General features: G+C 47.5%; 1 protein-coding gene across 3 annotated transcripts in view; it reads left to right on the forward strand.

Moving 5' to 3' along the window:
- Window positions 1-4,084: 4,084 nt before the first annotated feature.
- cwf19l1 (CWF19 like cell cycle control factor 1) overlaps window positions 4,085-19,637 on the forward strand; it is a 75,804-nt gene continuing 60,251 nt past the window's right edge. For 2 of the 3 annotated variants that reach the window (XM_080207267.1, XM_080207263.1), the window contains exon 1: window positions 4,085-4,138. In XM_080207267.1, coding sequence (XP_080063393.1) covers window positions 4,086-4,138 — 53 coding nt within the window. In that variant the 5' untranslated portion in view covers window position 4,085. Of the gene's footprint in view, window positions 4,139-17,072; window positions 17,140-19,637 lie in introns of those variants that run through there. The other variant, XM_080207264.1, reaches the window with a different exon arrangement.

Raw genomic sequence — 19,637 nt, forward strand, 5'->3', positions numbered from 1 at the left:
ATCTGACCCAATATAAAATAGGGATAACTGACTGTGTGTTATCAACAGAAGGATGAACATTCAAGTTATAAGATTTCTTTTCAGAGGGTTATTAGAAAGTAAAATCTTTCACTGCGAATGGTTACTGAAGGAAAATAAAAGTTGCATTTATTTAGTGCTGTTCCAGTATACTTCACAGCAAATTAATTGCTTATTTATCGTAGTGCCTGCTGTTAAAAGCCAGGTTACGTACAGCAAGATTCCAAAACATGAAAAATGAGACAATTGAACAGATGATGGTATTGATTGCGGGATATGTCTTGGCCGTGGTATTGGTTGGGAAATCCCCTTGCTTCACTTCGATGTGCAAATGGGATTTCCCCCACATTCAAGAGGCCCTTTGACCCATCATGTTTCGGTTGCCCATCAATTACCTCATCTATTCTAATTCCGTTTTCTAGCACTTGGGCCACAGCTTTGTAAGGTATGACACTTCAAGTACTTTTCTAAATGCTTCTTAAATGCTGTGAAGGTTCACACCTCTATTGCCCTTTCAGGCAGTGAGTTCCAGATTCCCACCACCCTCTTGGTGAAAAGATTTTCTTCAAATCTCCTCTGAATCTTCTGTCCATTACCTTAAATCTATGCTCCTGGGCTACTGACCCCTCTACTAAGGGGAAAAGTTCCTTCCTATCTGCTCTATGTCCCAGATAATTTTGTACACCTTGATCAGGTCCCCCCTCAGCCTTCTCTGCTCTACGGAAACCAATTACAGCCTAATCAGTCTCGTCATAGCTGAAATACTCCAATCAAGGCAGCATCCTGGTAAATCTCCTCTGCACCCTCTCCAGGACAATTACAACCTTCCTAGTTCTGGATTCTTCTGGATAAAAGTTTATTTATTAATCACAAATGGGCTTACATTCACACTGTAATGAAGTTACTGTGAAAGTCCCACAATCACCGCATCCTGGAACCTGTTCGGGCACACTGAGGGAGAATTTAGCATGGCCAATGCACCTAACCTGCATATCTTTGGATTGTAGGAGGAAGCCGGAGCATCCGAAGGAAGCCCACACAGACACAGGGAAAATGTGCAAATTCCACACGGACAGTGACCCAAGCCGGGAATTGAACGTTGGTCCCTGATGCAGTGAGGCAGCAGTGCTAGCCACTGTGCCACCATGCCACCCACAAAGTAATCCTTGTGGGGGAAACAACTCTATGGAATTTGTCAGCCTACATCATCACTTTAAAAGATGAAATTGTATAATTAATTGAAACTAAGTCAAGGTGTGAGGAATGGTCAGGAAAAGACCTCTTGTTGAGGAACTTTTACAGGGGGTGGCACGGTAGCACAGTGATAGCACTGCCGCCTCACAATGCCAGGGACCTGGGTTTGAATCACAGCTTGAGTCACTGTTTGTGTGGAGGCACGTCCTCCCATGTCTGAGTGGCTTTCCTCCGGGTGCTCCGGTTTCTTCCCACAGTCCGAAAATGTGCAGGTTAGGTGCAGGCCACGCTAAATTCTCCCTCAGTGTACCGAACGGGCACTGGAGTGTGGCAACTGGGGGATTTTCAGGGTAACTTTACTGCAGTGTTTAATGTAAGCCTACTTGTGGCTAATAAATAAAACTTTAACTTTAGTAGATATGCAGATAAGCTCCCTTCTGTTCTGTAATTCTTCTAAAAGGTAGACTTTACCTATGTTTCATGGCATGACAGAATTTATAATTGAATGGCATAAAACAAATCCTTCAATATTGCATCTGCTTCTCTGTGAAATTGCATAGATGTGTGCATGGTGTATGGAAACGCATCATGGAGTGTGCTCTGAAACACATAGATTGATAAATCTGAGGAGACAAAAATGAAGGTCATCTGCAAAATAACTTTTGCCATTATCTGAAATGCCTGAACTGCACCAGCTGCTCTAAGTATGACCTTTACCTACCTTCTAGAAGCTAATGTGTTCGTAGTAGTTGTATTCTAGTGAGATAGAGCACATTACAGTGTGTCAACATTGTTATGAACTTTGAAATTCTGCCACGCTGAAGCTAAATTGAGCTCACTGTTCTTCTAATTCTGGGACTTCAGCCCAATATAAAGAGAGATGATAATATGGCAAAATGCCAACCATTTTAATGAGCTTAAACATTCAGCAAACAATACCAATACCGACTTATGAAAAATTAGCAGATTTAAACAAGTTTCTTATCCATAGGTTAGTTGGTGGTCTCCAGTGCTGGATTTAGGTTCCTGTCTCTGAGGACATGTGTGTCCAAATCCCACCGCTGACAGGTTTTCAGCTGATTCTTTTTTCCGCACTTCAGTAAACCCTTCAGTTTCGTGTAGAGGTTGGTTAACTCAGTTGGCAAATGGCTGTAATGTGATGGAGAATGATACCAACAGTGTGGGTTTAAACCCATGCCAGCTGTGGTAGTTCACAGAGGCTTGCCTCCCACCTTGTCTCACACTCGCAGTGTGGTGTCCTGGTCTCACAATTGCAGCGTGGTATCCCATAAGCTACATGTGGTGCATTTACAAGCTGCAAATATTAATATACGGAGCCCTGCTATTTACAGCATTGTTCCTAAACAAAGTAGGTGACAGCCATTCTCTGGTTCATTACCCAGGGCACTGCCTTGGCCAATCAGAGTCAACTTGCCTGGTTTGAATTTAAACAAAGCTTGACTGTTAAAGGGGGTCTGATGCAGTCATCCAGATTCAAAATGTTGGCTCTGTTCTCTCTCTACAGATGCTGTCAGACCTGCTGAGATTTTTCAGCATTTTCTGTTTTTATGTCAGATTCCAGCATCCACAGTAATTTGCTTTTATTTTGACTGTTAACTGTCAGTCATCAGTTAACTGGTGCATTCTCCATGGTAATGTCCCACTTGACACTGTCCCAGTCAGTGTCAATTAGCCAACCAATCAGTGCTCTTTTTCAAAAAGAATAAACAGTTATTTCCTTTACATTTGATATTCTTGCAATTTGTCCTGATGAGTGCAAGACGAGGTGACACAGTGGCACCGCCGCATCACTGCATTCGGGTCCCATGTTCGATTCTGGCCTTGGATGACTATCTTTGTGGAGTCTGCATGTTCTCCCCTTGTCTGTGTGGGTTTCCTCTGGGTGTTCCGGTTTCCTCCCACATTCTAAAGATGTATGGGTTAGGTTGATTGGCCATGCTAAATCAGGGGGACTAGCAGGGTAAATACGTGTGGTTACGAGGATGGGGCCTAGGTAGGATAGTTGTTGGTGTAGGCTCGATAGGCCAAATTACCTTCTTCTGCTCTCTGTTTTATGAGAAGCTTTGACAACAGGTCTGTTTTCAGCAATACTCAAGTTCTACCAAACAACTATATATACACATAACCAATTGCTTCTCTCAAATTGAGATAACTATGGTTCTTTGTCAACAGTGGATAATTATAATGTACACAGCAATATGCACTTATGAGTATTTTGAAGTTTTAAAATGACAATATTGGGATGATAAGCAGAATAAAGTAAATGCAATGTACATATTCCTTCCCAGTGCATTCTTTCAATGTTGTTTCATTTTTTTTCTATTCAAAGGAAGAACAAATTAAATTCTCCTTGCTCTTCATCAAGTAGTCTTTCATCTAAAATGAAAACAGAAAATGCTAGAAATACTCAGCAGGTCTGGCAGCATCTGTGGAAAGAGAAACAGAGGTCAAGGACCTTTCTGTCAGATAGTGGACAGATCAGCCCATCAACATAGCTCATGCTGATCTGGCATCCATCCTGCCATTTTGAACATTGCTGGCCCGGTTAACACCCTCTCTTAAATGCTTTCAGCTGAATATGCAATCATTGGAGGGACAGTGCAATAGCACTATTTAAAAGGATCAGATAAAGACGTTCAGCTGAGGTGCTTCTAATGTTCTTCTGTTGCTGCAGATTTGGTTTCAGTATTGTCAACTGTGTTTTGAAGGAGTTATCACAAGGTGTTGGATTTAAAGGGTGTGTTGAATTTTCCAAGTACAGTGGAACGTGGAGGCCTGCAAACAGAAAGCCTGCTATCACTCATGGGAGTAGCAGGAGACAGAAGCCCTGTGTACAAGAAGAGAGGACTACCATGGTCTTCTCTCCAGAGAGAAGCATTGGGAGCAAACACATGACTTTGCTAAGGTAACAGGATTGCCAATGACACATGGAGTGATCGATTGTACGCATTTGCTTTTGCGGGTGCAACATTGCAGTGGGTAGATTTACTGCATAGAGCACCATTCTGTGCAGCTGGTGCACAACACATGCATAAAACATCATGCCAGTGAAAACACACTAACAATGGCAACAGCTATAATGCTTTAATCCTGAATCAGACAGCTTCCTCTGCCATATATATAAAGCACCATGACCTGAGGGTGGCTGCTTGGTGACAAGGGATACCCATTCAAGGTGAGATTTATGATGATTCTCTGCAGCTGCCTACATATCGGTCTTCCTACAGTGAGAGTCACTCTGCCTGCAGGAATGATGTGAAGCAAACTATTGAGGTTCTAATACAATGGTAATGCTGCCTGGATTGCTTAGAGGACGCCCTAAAATATTCATCGGTGCATGCCCTCAAATTATTAGTGATTGGCAATGTGTTACATAACCTGACTCTCGTGACCTGGCCAGCAGAGGTGGATGAGGGTAAAGCAGTTGATGTGGTGTATATGGATAAAGCGTTTGATAAGCTTCCCCATTGTAAGCTATAGCAGAAAATACAGAGGCATGGGGTTGAGGGTGATTTAGTGGTTTGGATCAGAAATTGGCTAGCTGTAAGAAGACAGAGGGTGGCAGTTGATGGGAAATGTTCATCCTGGCGTTCAGTTACTAGTGGTGTACCGCAAGGATCTGTTTTGGGGTCACTGCTGTTTATCATTTTTATAAATGACCTGGATGAGGGTGTAGAAGGATGGGTTAGTAAATTTGCCTATGACGCTAAAGTCGCTGGAGTTGTGGACAGTGCAGAAGGATTTTGCAGGTTACAGAGGGACATAGATAAGCTGCAGAGCTGGGCTGAGAGATGGCAAATGGAGTTTAATGCAGAAAAGTGTGAGGTGTTTCACTTTGGAAGGAGTAACAGGAATATAGAATACTGGACTAATGGTAAGATACTTGATAGTGTGGATGAGTAGAGAGATCTTGGTGTCCATGTGCATAGATCCCTGAAAGTTGGCACCCAGGTTGATAGAGTTGTTAAGAAAGCATACAGTGTGTTAGCTTTTATTGGTAGAGGGATTGGGTTTCAGAGCCACGAGGTCATGTTGCAGCTGTACAAAACTCTGGTGCGGCTGCACTTGGAGTGTTTGCCGTATTATTGGAAGGATATGGAAGCATTGGAAAAGGTGCAGAGGAGACTTACCAGGATGTTGCCTGGTATAGTGGGAAAGTCTTATGAGGAAAGGCTGAGGGACTTGAGGCTGTTTTTGTTAGCAAGAAGGTTAAGAGGTGATTTAATAGAGGCATACAAGATGAATAGAGGATTAGATAGGGTGGATAGTGAAAGCCTTTTTCCTCGGATGGTGATGGCTAGCATGAGGAGACATAGCTTTAAATTGAGGGGTGATAGATATAGGACTGATGTCAGAGATAGGTTCTTTACTCAGAGAGTAATAAAGGCATGGAATGCTCCGCCTGCAACAGTACTGGACTCGCCAACATTAAGGGCATTTAGATGGTCATTGGATAAACATATGGATGATACTGGAATAGTGTAGGTTAGATGGGCTTTAGATTGGTTTCACAGGTCATTGCAACATTAAGGGTGGAAGGGCCTGTACTACGCTGTTATGTTCTAAGTTTTGGTGAGCACCTCAGGAGGCAGAAGAGGGAGGAGAGGATAAAGAAGGGAGTAGGCATCAGGGACACCATTGCTCTGAATAGGTCTTCTTGGAGTAACTAATTACATTATAATTCCCCTAAAGGCACTCTACATCACCATTGCTCCACAGTTTCCCCACTTTTTCATCCCTCTGCGATTGACCATCACACTAAAATTGGTCAAAATTATAAAGCACAAATCCATTCCATAACAACATTAGTCCAATAGCATACAATATGTATGCAACAAATAATTCACACAAACATGAATTACTCACACTTTTGCTTTCCCTTGCTGTTGCCTTTCCCTGTCACATAGATTCTACATTATGCTCCATTAGTGGCTATAGATAGCGGTATTCTGACTCACACCACATAGGCCCATAATTGCTCAAAAGTGTCCTATCTGTGGACTGCACCACCTCAGCATAGGCATCAGCAGTCTAAACTGACTGAGCATCAGCCAGGGCACTGGCAAAGTGACAGTGGTGGGAACACAATGCCCAGGGAGCCACTACCACTCCACTGGAATGGCAATTCTTTTAAAAAGCATTTTAAAGGAGGAGGTAAAGAGGGTGAGAGCTTTAGACAGGGAATTGCAGTGCTTAGGGCTGAGGTAGGTGAAATTATAGGTGCCAATGACGGAGCTATTGAAATCTGAAATAAAAACAGAAAATGCTGAATAAACTTTGTAGGTCTGGCAGCATCAGTGAAGAGAAACAGTGTTAACGCTTCGGATCTAAATGACCTTTCCCTCAATCACAGAACAGTTCCTTCCCATGTTTGCTGCTGATAGGTTTACTAGTGAGCCTATTAGCAGAAAATGTGGCAGAGAAGCAATCTGATTGGAGGAATAGCAACTACCAGTTCAAGTCCTGAGAAGCCAAGGCCTGTAAGGAGAGGAGTCTAAGCCAGGGAGCCTAGGGCTTGGAAGAGTGAGGTGAGAAAGTGTATGAAGAGGAGGAGGAGGAGAAGAGAAGGAAGGGAGAGAGAGGGAAGGAAGGGGAGAGGAGCAAGGGGGAATTGGGGAGATGGAAGAGAAGCGGGGAGCTGGGGGTGGGCAAGGTGGGGAGAGAGAAAATTGGGGCTGAGGAAAGGGAGTATGAAGGGGACAGTGTGTGTTAGGCTGAAAAGACAGTATGAGGGGAGAGAGATGTTTGAGGGGGTGAAAGAGAGTGCGGCAGAGGAGAATTGGATGAGGTGGAGAGTATGGGGGGGGAGTGTGAGAGAGTGCAGGAGCTGAGAGGCTATGGGGGAAGAGGGTAAAGAGTGCAGGGGCAAAAACTGTCCATAAGTCAGTCACACTGCTGGTATCAGTATTTTCCTCATCCACAAGGAATACACAATCATGCACTCTCACCCACTCTCACAGTGAATGAGCACCCTCAAACTGGGAGTGAGCCACAAACGTATACTCTTATCCTATTACATACTAATACTCTGCTTTATTTATTACTCAGTTTTTATTCCCTCCATTTTCTTTTCCTACTTCAGGGTGTTTTTTAAAATATTTGTGTGTAATGTGCCAAATTTAATCTAAAGTGACAAAAACAGAATATGTTGGACAAACCCAGCAAGTCGGTCAACATGTGTGGACAGTAATAGAGTTAACTGGGGAATCTTACCAAAAAATGGCAGTGTTGGTTCTGTTAAAGAACATGGCAGTTTTCTCTCTGAATCTTACCACCGTCTGCCACAGGAAAATACCTGGGCAAGTTCCACACTGTCAAGTAGAGGGACAGGGCCTCAACAGACCGACAAAGCCCAGTAGCACTGAAATTAGGGCGCCATGTTTAAAGAGTGCCTTGATCACAGCAAAAAGTAACCTCCCCACAGCAATCCCACCCTTGCCCATACAATTGGATCTGGCATTCAACCCCAGCGATCTAGCCAGGACTCTCTATCTGCACCCCACCCTAAAATTGGACCCCTGCCCATCCCCCAACAAACAGGCACCTCAGCTCTCACATGCACTACCAATCACCCCCGTGACTAAATGAATGCCCGCTCCATGAAGTTTCCACTGTGGTCTGCCCATGGCACTACCCTGGCACAGATTGGCATTGCCAGATTGATAACATGCCCATGCCAACCTGGCATATCTAACCATGTCCCTTTCTCCCTCAGGGGTTATATTGACCTTTAAATCCCCAGAGAGTCACACGACGGGTTCATGTCTGGGTGTAGCTGTTGTAAACCTTACCGATACGACATTGCACCGCAGCATTTGAGAATATGGTGGAGACGCAGTATGTGGCAGAGACTGTTTATAATCGTATGCTTATATATTAAAATGCACGTAAATCAGGTTCTCACTCATTATGGGTGTAAGCCTGATTACATCACCAGTGAGCAGCGGCGAAAATCAGAGGTAGTGATTTTTCCGGCGAGATTTGTAACCTTTGGGTTTTGTCAGATATTAAGCCCTCACCGCTGATCCTGTGGATGACGAATGCAGGCTCAAGGTCCTGCCCAACATTTCAGGTCTAAATGATCCTTCTGTAGACATGCCCTTGGACTGCATGTCAAACAAGCATGCTTTATTATGACAGCAATTGAATATAAAAATATGGATGTTATGCTTCAGTTATAGAGGCATTGGTGAGACTACATTTTGAATAGTATGTGTAGTTTTGGTCTCCCTATGTAAGGATGTGAATGCTTTTGAGGGATTGCAGAGGTTTACCAAATTTATACCTGGAATGAGCAGGTTGTATTATGAGGAATGGTTGGATAGGCTGTACTTTTTTCCATTGGAGTTTGGAAGAGTGAGGGGATGACTTAAGATCCTGAACCAACTTAACAAAGTGAATGTTGAAATGTGGGTGTGTCCAGAACTGGGAAAGCGTTGTTTTAAAATTAGGAGATGCCTTTTTAAGACTGAGGAGAACTTTTTTCTTTGAGATTGTGTGACTTTGGAATTCTCTATCTCAGAAGGTGATGGAAGTGAGATCATTGAATATTTTTAAGGTGGAAGTCGGTAGATTCTTCTTAGGTCAGGGAATCAAAGATTACCAGGAGTAGATGGGAATATGGAATTAGAAACACAAACAGATCAGCCATGATCTTATTGAATGATGGAATGGACTTGAAGGACTGAATAGCCTATTTCTGCTCCTATATTGTATGTTTGTATCCTTGGTTAATGAATTTAAATCACATATTGCCGTGAAGTTTTTTCTGGGCATAAGGCCAAATTTTATGAATTTTGGAAAAAAAATGCTCATTTTTGACAGTAGCAATCATCAGTTTTTGTTGACTGCACATTAAGCGATTCAGTCATTTAGGACTACAAACACAGTCCAAAGAAAGACTCAATCAGCCTTATCAGTTTAACAAGTTTATTATGAATTCCAAACACGTTAATAACTGATAGCATCTCATCAAATGCTACTGTGTATCCACATGACAATCTCCCAATGGCCTTTCCTTGCACTGAAGATAAAGATGCAGTGAAAGTTCAGTCATACTACAACAGCCACAGGAATCAGAGCGGGTGAGGTCTGTTGACCTCGGGCAAGATTTTACGGTTTCGGAACGAGCAAGGCCATAAAATCCTGCCCATACAGTGAGATCCTTTGGATGGGCAACTTACACGCTGAACTAAGAGGCACCTTGAACCTACTGATTGTAATTAAAAAATGTCTGCAATTAATTTAAATATCTTGATTGTGCAATCATTCCTTCATCCAATTCCCAGAGTATTTAACGTGTAATTATTGGGGGAAGATGCGAGTATCTACAACTTACATGGAGAATTGAACTGAAATTTTAGTTTTGCAGTGTAAGCAATGTATTATGTGGATTAAACTGGTCTCAGTCCTGATGCTGCAGTCTGGGTTGCAAAAAAAGGACCTTGCTTATGCTGTTTGGCTCGTGCCTCATTGAAATTTAAACTGTAACTTTTGGGGAGGTATTTTTCACATGTGCTAGAACAAAATCTAAAGGCTAATCCTGTAGATTCTGGAAAATTAAAATATAAACAGAAAATGTTGGAAATACTCAACAGGTCAAGCAGCATAGGTGGAGAAACAGATTTAATCTATCAGGTTGATAATAGGAAGGATTTGCTGGCCTCTCTGCAGCGTGTTTTTCGTGGTGGGAGACAGCACGCCATTTGCTGGTGGCAGGATTTTCTGGTCCCGTCAAGGTCAATGGCATTTCCTATTTACTGCATCCCCTGCTGCCAGGAAACCCGCAATGGTGGTATATGGGACCAGAAGATACTGCTGGCATGAACAGCTGGAAAATTCCAGCCAAGGTTTCAGCAGAAATATCAATGCTTGCCAATCACTGCACTTCCATATTTGGGGCTGATATATTGTTTTGTGACATGTCGAGAGACCGAAACGAGAGGCGTCCTGGGCCATAATTTCATTCTTACCCTCTGATTCGTGCCACTTGCGTTTTTACCAGGGTTGTGATCCAACACACACTTCAAGTTAGTTCCTCCCAGTTGCTGCTTGTTTAACCCTGAAGAAGGGGCAGTTAGACTGTGCCGAGAGCTCCCTGTTGCTGGTACTGAAGATTGAAACACTAGCTGGAAACCTTGACTCTAAGCTCTCTCCACTACTCACTACAGAAACCCTCTGCTTTCTGTGTACTGATACCTTCTACTCCTTCTGCAGCCAATGCAGGAATGTTAGCAGCAAGCAACAGGACACAAGGGAAGTTTGGGTTAAAGAGTCAAATGGGAGACAGTCCTGGGGGAACTTACCGCTCCGGCTCCCCAGCCAGTTTCTGAGAATGGGTTGTAAAGGGCATCAGAAATATCACAATGCCAGGCAAATATTCACGGCAGCTGAGAAGATTTTGGGCTATAACTTGTGTCTTTATGTGAGAATGAACTTCAGGATGAGTGAAACGAAATTGTTCCCTGTCAGCCAGCAGTTTTTATCATGTCCTTAGCCGCAAGGCTCAATTGCGAAAACCCTGAAATAAATACATCCTGTATTACTGATTTATAAATCAATAACTTTGTAAAAAAAACTCTTGTTCTGCTTTGCCATAACTGACTTTTTGCATATTTCAAGAAACTAAAAATTACAAACAAATAAAACCCTTTTTCTATCTAAAATTTCAGAAAACACTGTTTTCATATAGAGATATAGTACCTCTATTCTCAACGTAACATTTGCAGGAGATTAACATGAACAAAAAACTTAACTGGACCAGTCATAAAAATACTAACTTAGAACCATAGAAACATGGAACAGTACAGCACAGTACAGGCCCTTTGGCCCTTGATGTTGTGCTGAGGTTTGTCAGGCTATCCCACTCCCTATCATTCTGGTGTGCTCCATGTGCCTATCCAATAACCGCTTGAAAGTTCCTAAAGTGTCCGACTTTGCTATCACAGCAGGCAGTCCATTCCACACCCCAAGCACTCTCTGAGTAAAGAACCTACCTCGGACATCCCTCCTATTATCTCCCACCGTGAACCTTAAAGTTATGCCCCCTAGTAACAGCTACATCCACCTGAGGAAATAGTCTCTGAACCTCCACTCTATCTATCCCCCTCATCATCTTATAAGCCTCTATTAAGTTGCCTCTCATCCTCCTCTGCTCTAAAGAGAAAAGCTCCAGCTCCCTCAATTTTTCCTCATAAGACCTACCCTCCAAACCAGGCAGCATCCTGGTAAATCTCCTCCCCACTTTCTCTAATGCTTCCACATCCTTCTTATGGTGAGGTGACCAGAACTGCATACAATATTCCAACTGTGGTCTCACCAAGGTCCTGAACAGTTGCAGCATAACCCCACGGCTCTTAAACTCAAACCCCGTGTTAATAAACGCTAACACACTATAGGCCTTCTTCACAGCTCTATCCACTTGAGTGGCAACCTTCAGAGATCTGTGAATATGAACCCCAAGATCTCCCTGTCCCTCCACATTCCTCAGAACCCTGCTGTTGATCCTGTAATCCGCATTCAAATTTGTCCTACCAAAATGAATAACCTTGCATTTATCAGGGTTAAACTCCATCTGCTACTTTTTGGCCTAGCTCTGCATCCTATCAATGTCTCTTAGCAGCCTACAACAGCTCTCCACCTCATCCACTACTCCACCAATCTTGGTATCATCAGCAAATTTACTGACCCACCCTTCAACCCCCTCCTCCATGTCATTGATAAAAATCACAAATAGCAGAGGACCCAGCACTGATCCCTATGGTACACCGCTGGTAACTGGTCTCCAGTCTGAAAATTTTCCATCCACAACCACCCTCTGTCTTCTATGAGATAGCCAGTTACTTATCCAATTGGCCAAATTTCCCTCTATCCCACACCTCCTTACTTTCTCCACGAGCCGAAGAGGGGGAACCTTATTAAACGCCTTATTAAAATCCATGTATACGACATCAATTGCTCTACTTTCATCCACACACTTAATTACCTCCTCAAAGAGTTCAATCAAGTTTGTGAGCAAGACTTACCCTTCACGAATCCATGCTGGATTAAGCTGCATCTTTCCAAATGGTCATAAATCCTATCCATTAACTCACCGACCACTGAAGTAAGACTGACTGGCCTATAATGACCAGGGTCATTCCTATTCCCTTTCTTGAACAGAGGAACAACATTTACCACTCTCCAGTCCTCTGGCACTATCCCCGTGATGTGGAGATGCCAGCGTTGGACTGGGGTAAACACAATAAGAAGTCTCACAACACCAGGTTAAAGTCCAACAGGTTTATTTGGTGGTAAATGCCACTAGCTTTTGGGGTTTGCCCCTTCGTCAGAACTCCCACCCACCTGACGAAGGGACAAACCCCAAAAGCTAGTGGTGTTTACTATCAAATAAACCTATTGGACTTTAACCTGGTGTTGTGAGACTTCTTACTATCCCCATGGACAGTGAGGACCCAAAGATCAAAGCCAAAGACTCTGCAATCTCTTCCCTTGCTGCCCAAAGAATCCTAGGATACATCCCATCTGGCGCAGGGGACTTATCAACCCTCAGGTTTTTCAAAATTGCTAATACATTTCCCTCAGAACATCTACCTCCTCCAGCCTATATCACACTCTCATCCTCAAAAACATGGCCCCCCTCTCCTTGGTGAACACTGAAGAAAAGTATTCATTCATCACCTCTCCTATCTTTTCTGAGTCCATGCACAAATTCCCACTAATATCTTTGACCAGCCCTAACCTCACTCTGGTCATTGTTTTATTTCTCACATAACCATAAAAAGCCTTGGGGTTTTCCTTGATCTGACCCACCAAGGACATCTCATGCCCCGTCCTAGCTCTCCTAAGCCTTTTTTTTAGCTCGTTCCTTGCTATCTTGTATCCTTCAATATTGTGATACCGTAATACTGTGGCTACAAGGGGTGGTCAGTGGCTGGGAATTCTGAGGTGAACAACTCCTGACTTCTCAAAGATTGTCCACCATTTACAAGGCACAAGTCATTAGTGAAATGCAGTCCATTCGCCTCAATAAGTGCAGTTTCAGCTATACTCAAGAAACTCAACACCATTCAGCACAGCTTGATCAGTACCCCATCTGCCAACTTGCACATTCACTCTCTCCACCACCACCACCACTAGTGCGCTGTGTCTGTAACATGCACCATCTACAAGACGCACTGCAGCAACGTGCCAAGCCTTCTTCAACAGCACCTTCCAAACCCTAGATTGCTACCACGGAGATGAAAAGGGCAGCAGATTTTGGGGAACGTCAAGTGCAAGTTTCTCTCCAAGCAGCACACCATTCTGATTTGGACTGTACCACTAGCTCTTCACTATCCTTATGACAAAATCCTGGCACGCCCACCCTAATAGCACCGTGAGTGTACCTACACCAAATAAACAGCCGTGGTTCACAGGGGCTTTCTCTAGTGGTATTCAGGCAACAAATGATGACCATACAAACAATGCTCATATCCCGTGAATGAATAAAAAACGTTGATGGTACGGTGGATGAGCTCAACGTCACTTCTCAACCCCTCCTGCCGGATTTGTCACACAGCTATTGCGTGAGCAGAAATAACCTCCAGTTAAATATTGGGACTGAAGTCATTGTCTTCCCTATGCTCTCGCAATTAACTTCACCCCTCCCTTTACCTGAGGCTGAATTAAATCATCTGTAACTCTGGGATTCTACATGACCCTGAATTGAGTATGCAACCCCATCTTTATTCAAATACCCAAGGTTGTCTGTTTCAACATCAGCATCTGTCTCTACTCCTACCCATCTGCTCCCAAAACCCTCATCCACACATTTATCTCCATACCTAACTCTTCCACTCCTCTCTTAACTGCATTCCTGCTGTGCATTGTAAACTTAAACACATCCAAAACTCTACTGCCCATACCTTGATCTTCACCAAGTTCATTTGCTCATCACCCCTGTGCTGTCCCGAGGGGAAGGGGAATCCAGCAAGCACTAGAGATGGGGGGGTGGTTAGTCCAGTATGTCATTTTCCCCCCTCCCCTCAGTCAATAATCTCATCAGCAGTCCTCCAGTCAAAGCACTTTCCAAAGCCTCCACTTTAAAATTCTCAAACTTGTTTTCGAATCTGATTGCTCTGCTCTCTGCAACCTCCCACACTTCATTCGCTTTGTTGCTCTGATTCAGGGTTTTTGCTCACACTGATTTTAAGCAGCATTGGGTGAGCATTCAAAGGGAGAGGGAGTGGTCTGGGGAATGGGGAAGCAGCAAGCTCTGGGGTTAAAGGTAGGGTTACTGTGGCATCTGGAACCCCACTCTCTACCCTCACTCTACCTCAACATCACCCCCCCACCTCCTCCCCCTCCTAACCCCAACAGCAATCCCTCCCCACCCCCTCCTAATCCCAACAGCACATCCCCCCACCCCCTCCTAATCCCAACAGCACATCCCCCCCACCCCCTCCTAATCCCAACAACACATCCCCCCCACCCCCTCCTAACAACACATGGCCCCCCCCAACCCCGACAGCACATCCCCCCCCACTCCCTCCTAACCCCAACAGCACATCCCCCCACCCCCTCCTATCATCCCACCCCCCCACCCCCTCCTATCATCCCATCCCCCAACCCCTCCTTATCATCCCACCTCCCCATCATCCCACCCTCTCCCTATCATCCCGTCCCAACCCCCACCCCCTCCCTATCGTCCCATCCGCCCCACACCCTCCATACCCTCCCACCCCCTCCCTACGATCCCACCCCCCCACCCCGTCCCTACGATCCCACCCCCCAACCCCTCCCTACGATCCCACCCCCCCAATCATTCCATCCCAACCCCCATCATCCCCCCCATCCCTGTCACCGCCCCCACCATCCCCCCACCCCCCATCATCCCCCACCCCCAACCCCCCATCATCCCCCACCCCCACAACCATACCCCAACCCCCCATCATCCCCCACCCCCACAACCATACCCCACCCCCTATCATCCCCCACACCCACCCCCATCATTCCCCACCACCCCATCATCCCCCACCCCCACATCATCCCCCATCCCCCCCCACCCCCCCATCATCCCACCCCCCCATCATCCCCCTCCCCCAATCATCCCCCCATCATCCCCCACCCGCCCAACATCCCCCACCCCACCCCCCAACATCCCCCACCCTCCCATCATCGCCCACCCCCCATCACCCCCACCCACCCATCATCCCCCACCCCCACCCCACATCATCTCCCACCCCATCATCCCCCACCCCCCCATCATCCCCCACCCCCACCCCCAATCATCCCCCACCCCCACCCCCCAATCATCCCCCACCCCCCATCATCCCCTCCCCCACCCCCCCATCATCCCCTCCCCCACCCCCCCATCCCCTCCCCCACCATCCCCTCCCCCACCCCCACCATCCCCTCCCCCACCCCCACCATCCCCTCCCCCACCCCCCCATCATCCCCTCCCCCACCCCCCCATCATCCCCTCCCCCACCCCCCCATCATCCCCTCCCCTACCCCCCCATCATCCCCTCCCCCACCCCCCCATCATCCCCTCCCCCACCATCCCCTCCCCCACCCCCCCATCATCCCCTCCCCCACCCCCCCATCATCCCCTCCCCCACCCCCCCATCATCCCCTCCCCCACCATCCCCTCCCCCACCCCCCCATCATCCCCTCCCCATCATCCCCTCCCCCACCCCCCCATCATCCCCTCCCCCACCCCCCCATCATCCCCTCCCCCACCCCCCCATCATCCCCCACCCCCACCCCCCCATCATCCCCCACCCCCCCATCATCCCCCACCCCCACCCCCCCATCATCCCCCACCCCCACCCCCCCATCATCCCCCACCCCCCCATCATCCCCCACCCCCACCCCCCCATCATCCCCCACCCCCACCCCCCCATCATCCCCCACTCCCACCCCCATCATCCCCCACCCCCCATCATCCCCCACCCCCACCCGCACAACATCCCCCACCCTCCCATCATCGCCCAACCCCACCCCCCATCACCCCCCACCCCCCCATCATCCCCCACCCCCCCATCATCCCCCACCCCCCCAATCACCCCCCACCCCCCCCCACCCCCCCATCATCCCCTACCCCCCCATCATCCCCTACCCCCCCATCACCCCCACCCCCCCATCACCCCCACCCCCCCATCACCCCCACCCCCCCATCACCCCCACCCCCCCATCACCCCCACCCCCCATCACCCCCCCATCACCCCCCCATCATCCCCACCCCCCATCACCCCCCCATCATCCCCCATCCCCCATCATCCCCCACCCAACATCCCCCCATCATCCCCCATCCCCACCCAACATCCCCCATCCCCACCCAACATCCCCCATCCCCACCCCCCAACATCCCCACCCCCAATCATCCCCCACCTCCACCCGCTCATCATCCCCCACCCGCCCAACATCCCCCACCCCCCCATCAGCCCCCACCTCCCTATCATCCCCCTCCCCCACCCCCCCAACCCCATCATCCCCCCCCCACCCCCCCAACCCCATCATCCCCCCCCCACCCCCCCATCATCCCCCAACCCCACCCCCCCAACCCCACATCATCCCCCTCCCCCACATCATCCCCACCCCCCCCCACCCCATCCCCACCCCCCCCCACCCCATCCCCACCCCCCCCCCACCCCCACATCATCCCCACCCCCCCCCCACCATCTCCCTCCCACCCCCCCATCTCCCACCCCCGTCACCCCCCCATCTCCCACCCCCATCACCCCCCCACATCACCCCCCCACCCTATTACCCCAACCCGCCTTCCTATTACCCCAACTTCTGGGGAGGGGGTTAATTTGTTGCCCGAGGAGGATGTGACCCAGAATGCCGAGCGGCGGTGACGGTTGGTTTGAATCGCCAGCGCGAGACCGGAGAGAGAGAGATGAGCGGGAGAGGCCTCAGAGTGTGAGTGACCGGGAGCCGGACAGGCTGTGAGGGACTGACCAGGACCCGGGCCCGGGGAGAGTGTGAGTGACCGGGAGCCGGACAGGCTGTGAGGGACTGACCAGGACCCGGGCCCGGGGAGAGTGTGAGTGAGTGACCAGGGCCCGGGGAGAGTGTGAGTGATTGACCAGGACCTGGGGAGAGTGTGAGTGATTGACCAGGACCTGGGGAGAGTGTGAGTGATTGACCAGGACCTGGGAGAGAGAGTGAGTGACCAGGACCTGGGGGAGAGAGTGAGTGACCAGGATCGGGGGGAGAAGAGCGTGAGTGACCGGGACCCGGACAGGGTGTGAGAGACTGACCAGGACCTGGGGCCGGGGAGAGTGTGAGTGACCCGGGCCCGGGGGAGGGTGTGAGTGAGTGACTGACCAGGACCGAGGCCCAGGGAGGGTGTAAGCTATGGGTCGCGGGGAGGAAGAGTGTGAGTACCAGGACCTGTGGTGGGAAAGGCCCTGAGCTGGGATCTGGCTCTCTCCCGGCTGGGTCGGGCTGTCAGCGTTGGTTCGGGAGGCGCTGCCTCACAACAAGGCCCGATTCCCCACGGTTGCACAAAGCTGATTCCCCAGCCACCCTGTGGGCCGGGTTACATTTCCCAATCCCAGACAAACAGAGGAGGGTAAGATGGGGTGCGTGAGGGCTGTCAGCAACTCTCCAGCATTGCCCTGGAGTTCAAGACTAACCTCAATCACCTGCGTAAGGAGATGAGTATAACAGAGCTCTTTAATCATTGTGTTTTTGTTATAATTCTTTCAGCGTGTTGGAGATGTGATAAAAGTTTTTTGAATTGATGCTGAACTCTCTGGTTAACCAGAGTTGGTGACTGAAGATTTTCACTGCTGAAGTGAGAGACTGACACATTGATCTTCATTCTGAGCAGAGATTGTAAAGTTGTCAAAGGGCGGTTCATAACCTATTGGTGTCTCTGTTACTGTTGTGCTTCAAAATACCCATCTGATTCTTCCATGAAATTTGTAATTGAAATGAAACTTCAGGCAGCATTGGCAATGGATATGTCGAAGTTCCTTTTGGAAAATGTCAATGGATGAATGGTGGAGCTGAAATAAAGTGGTAACTTAGGTAATTTGAAAGTAGAGAATTTTAAAGAAAAAAGATTTATATTGTGGTAAAGGCAAACATTGCAGATGTTGCAATCTGAAACAAAATTGCTGGACAATCTCAGAAGGTTAGATGGCATCTGTGGAGAGAGAACAGAGCCAATGTTTCAAGACTGGATGATTCTTTGTCAAAGCTAAAATGAACTGGAAATAGGGGCCAGCGATAGGTGAAGGATAGGGAGAGATTGACAAAGGAATGTAAATGATGGTGATCATGGCTAAGAAGGGTGCTAATAGTGGCATGTTGAGTGATCAAAATGTGTTAATGGCAGAACAAAGTTAGAACAGTGTGACAAAGGACAACCTGAAACAGTTAACAGGTGGCCCTAGTGGGTGGAGGGAAGTGATGATGTGGAGATGCTGGCATTGGACTGGGGTAAACACAGTAAGAAGCCTGACAACACCAAGTTTAAGTCCAACCGATTTATTTGATAGTAAACTCACGAGCTTTCGAGGTTTACCTCTTCGTCAGGTGAATGAAGAGTTCTGGCCTCAGACAGAGCATATAAAGCACAGACAGTTTACAGATTACTGATTAGAATGCGAATCTTGTGAGTTTACTATCAAATAAATTGGTTGAACTTAAACCTGGTGTTGCCAGACTTCTTACTGGGTGGAGGGAAGACAGCTATAAAGGAAAAAAGTTGGATAGGGATATTAAAAATGGGATGGGGTGAAATGAATCTGTGGAAGAAATGAAAATGCGATGATTGAAATAAAAAAATGAGTGAGGCTGGAGGAGAGAGTTCACAATCTGAAGTTATTGAACTCAATGTTAACTCTGGAAGGCTGTAACCAATTAGGTCTAAGGTGAGGAGGTTCTTTCAGTTTGTGTTAGGCTTCACTGGAAGATTATAGCAGACCAAGGATGGAAGTGTGGACATGTGAAAAGGATGGAGTGTTGAAATGGCAAGCTACAAGGAGGTCTGGGTTTTGCTTACAGATGGACTGAAGGTGTTCTGCAAAGCAGTCACGCATTCTGTGTTTAATCTCTCCAATATAGAGTAGACCACATTGAACGAGGTCCATGTGAAAAGCTGCTTCACCTGAATAGAACGTTTAGATCCTTGGATGATTGGTAGGGAGATATAAAAGGATAGGTGTTGCATTTTCCACAATTGAATGGGAAGGTGCCGAGGGAAGGAGTGAGGTTATGGAGGTGTAGATCAAGGTATCCTGGAGGGAACAGTCCCTGCAAAATGTTGATAGGGAGAGTGAGGGGAAGATGTGTTTTGGTAGTGGCATCATGCTATAGTTAGCTGAAATGGCAGAGTTGGTACTTTGAATGTGGAGGCTGGAGGGCTGAAAAGTGAGGACATGAAGGACCCTGGCTTCAGGGAGGAA

Source organism: Carcharhinus amblyrhynchos, chromosome 19, assembly GCF_965287045.1.
Source record: "Carcharhinus amblyrhynchos chromosome 19, sCarAmb.v2.hapA, whole genome shotgun sequence".
NCBI lineage: Eukaryota > Metazoa > Chordata > Chondrichthyes > Carcharhiniformes > Carcharhinidae > Carcharhinus > Carcharhinus amblyrhynchos.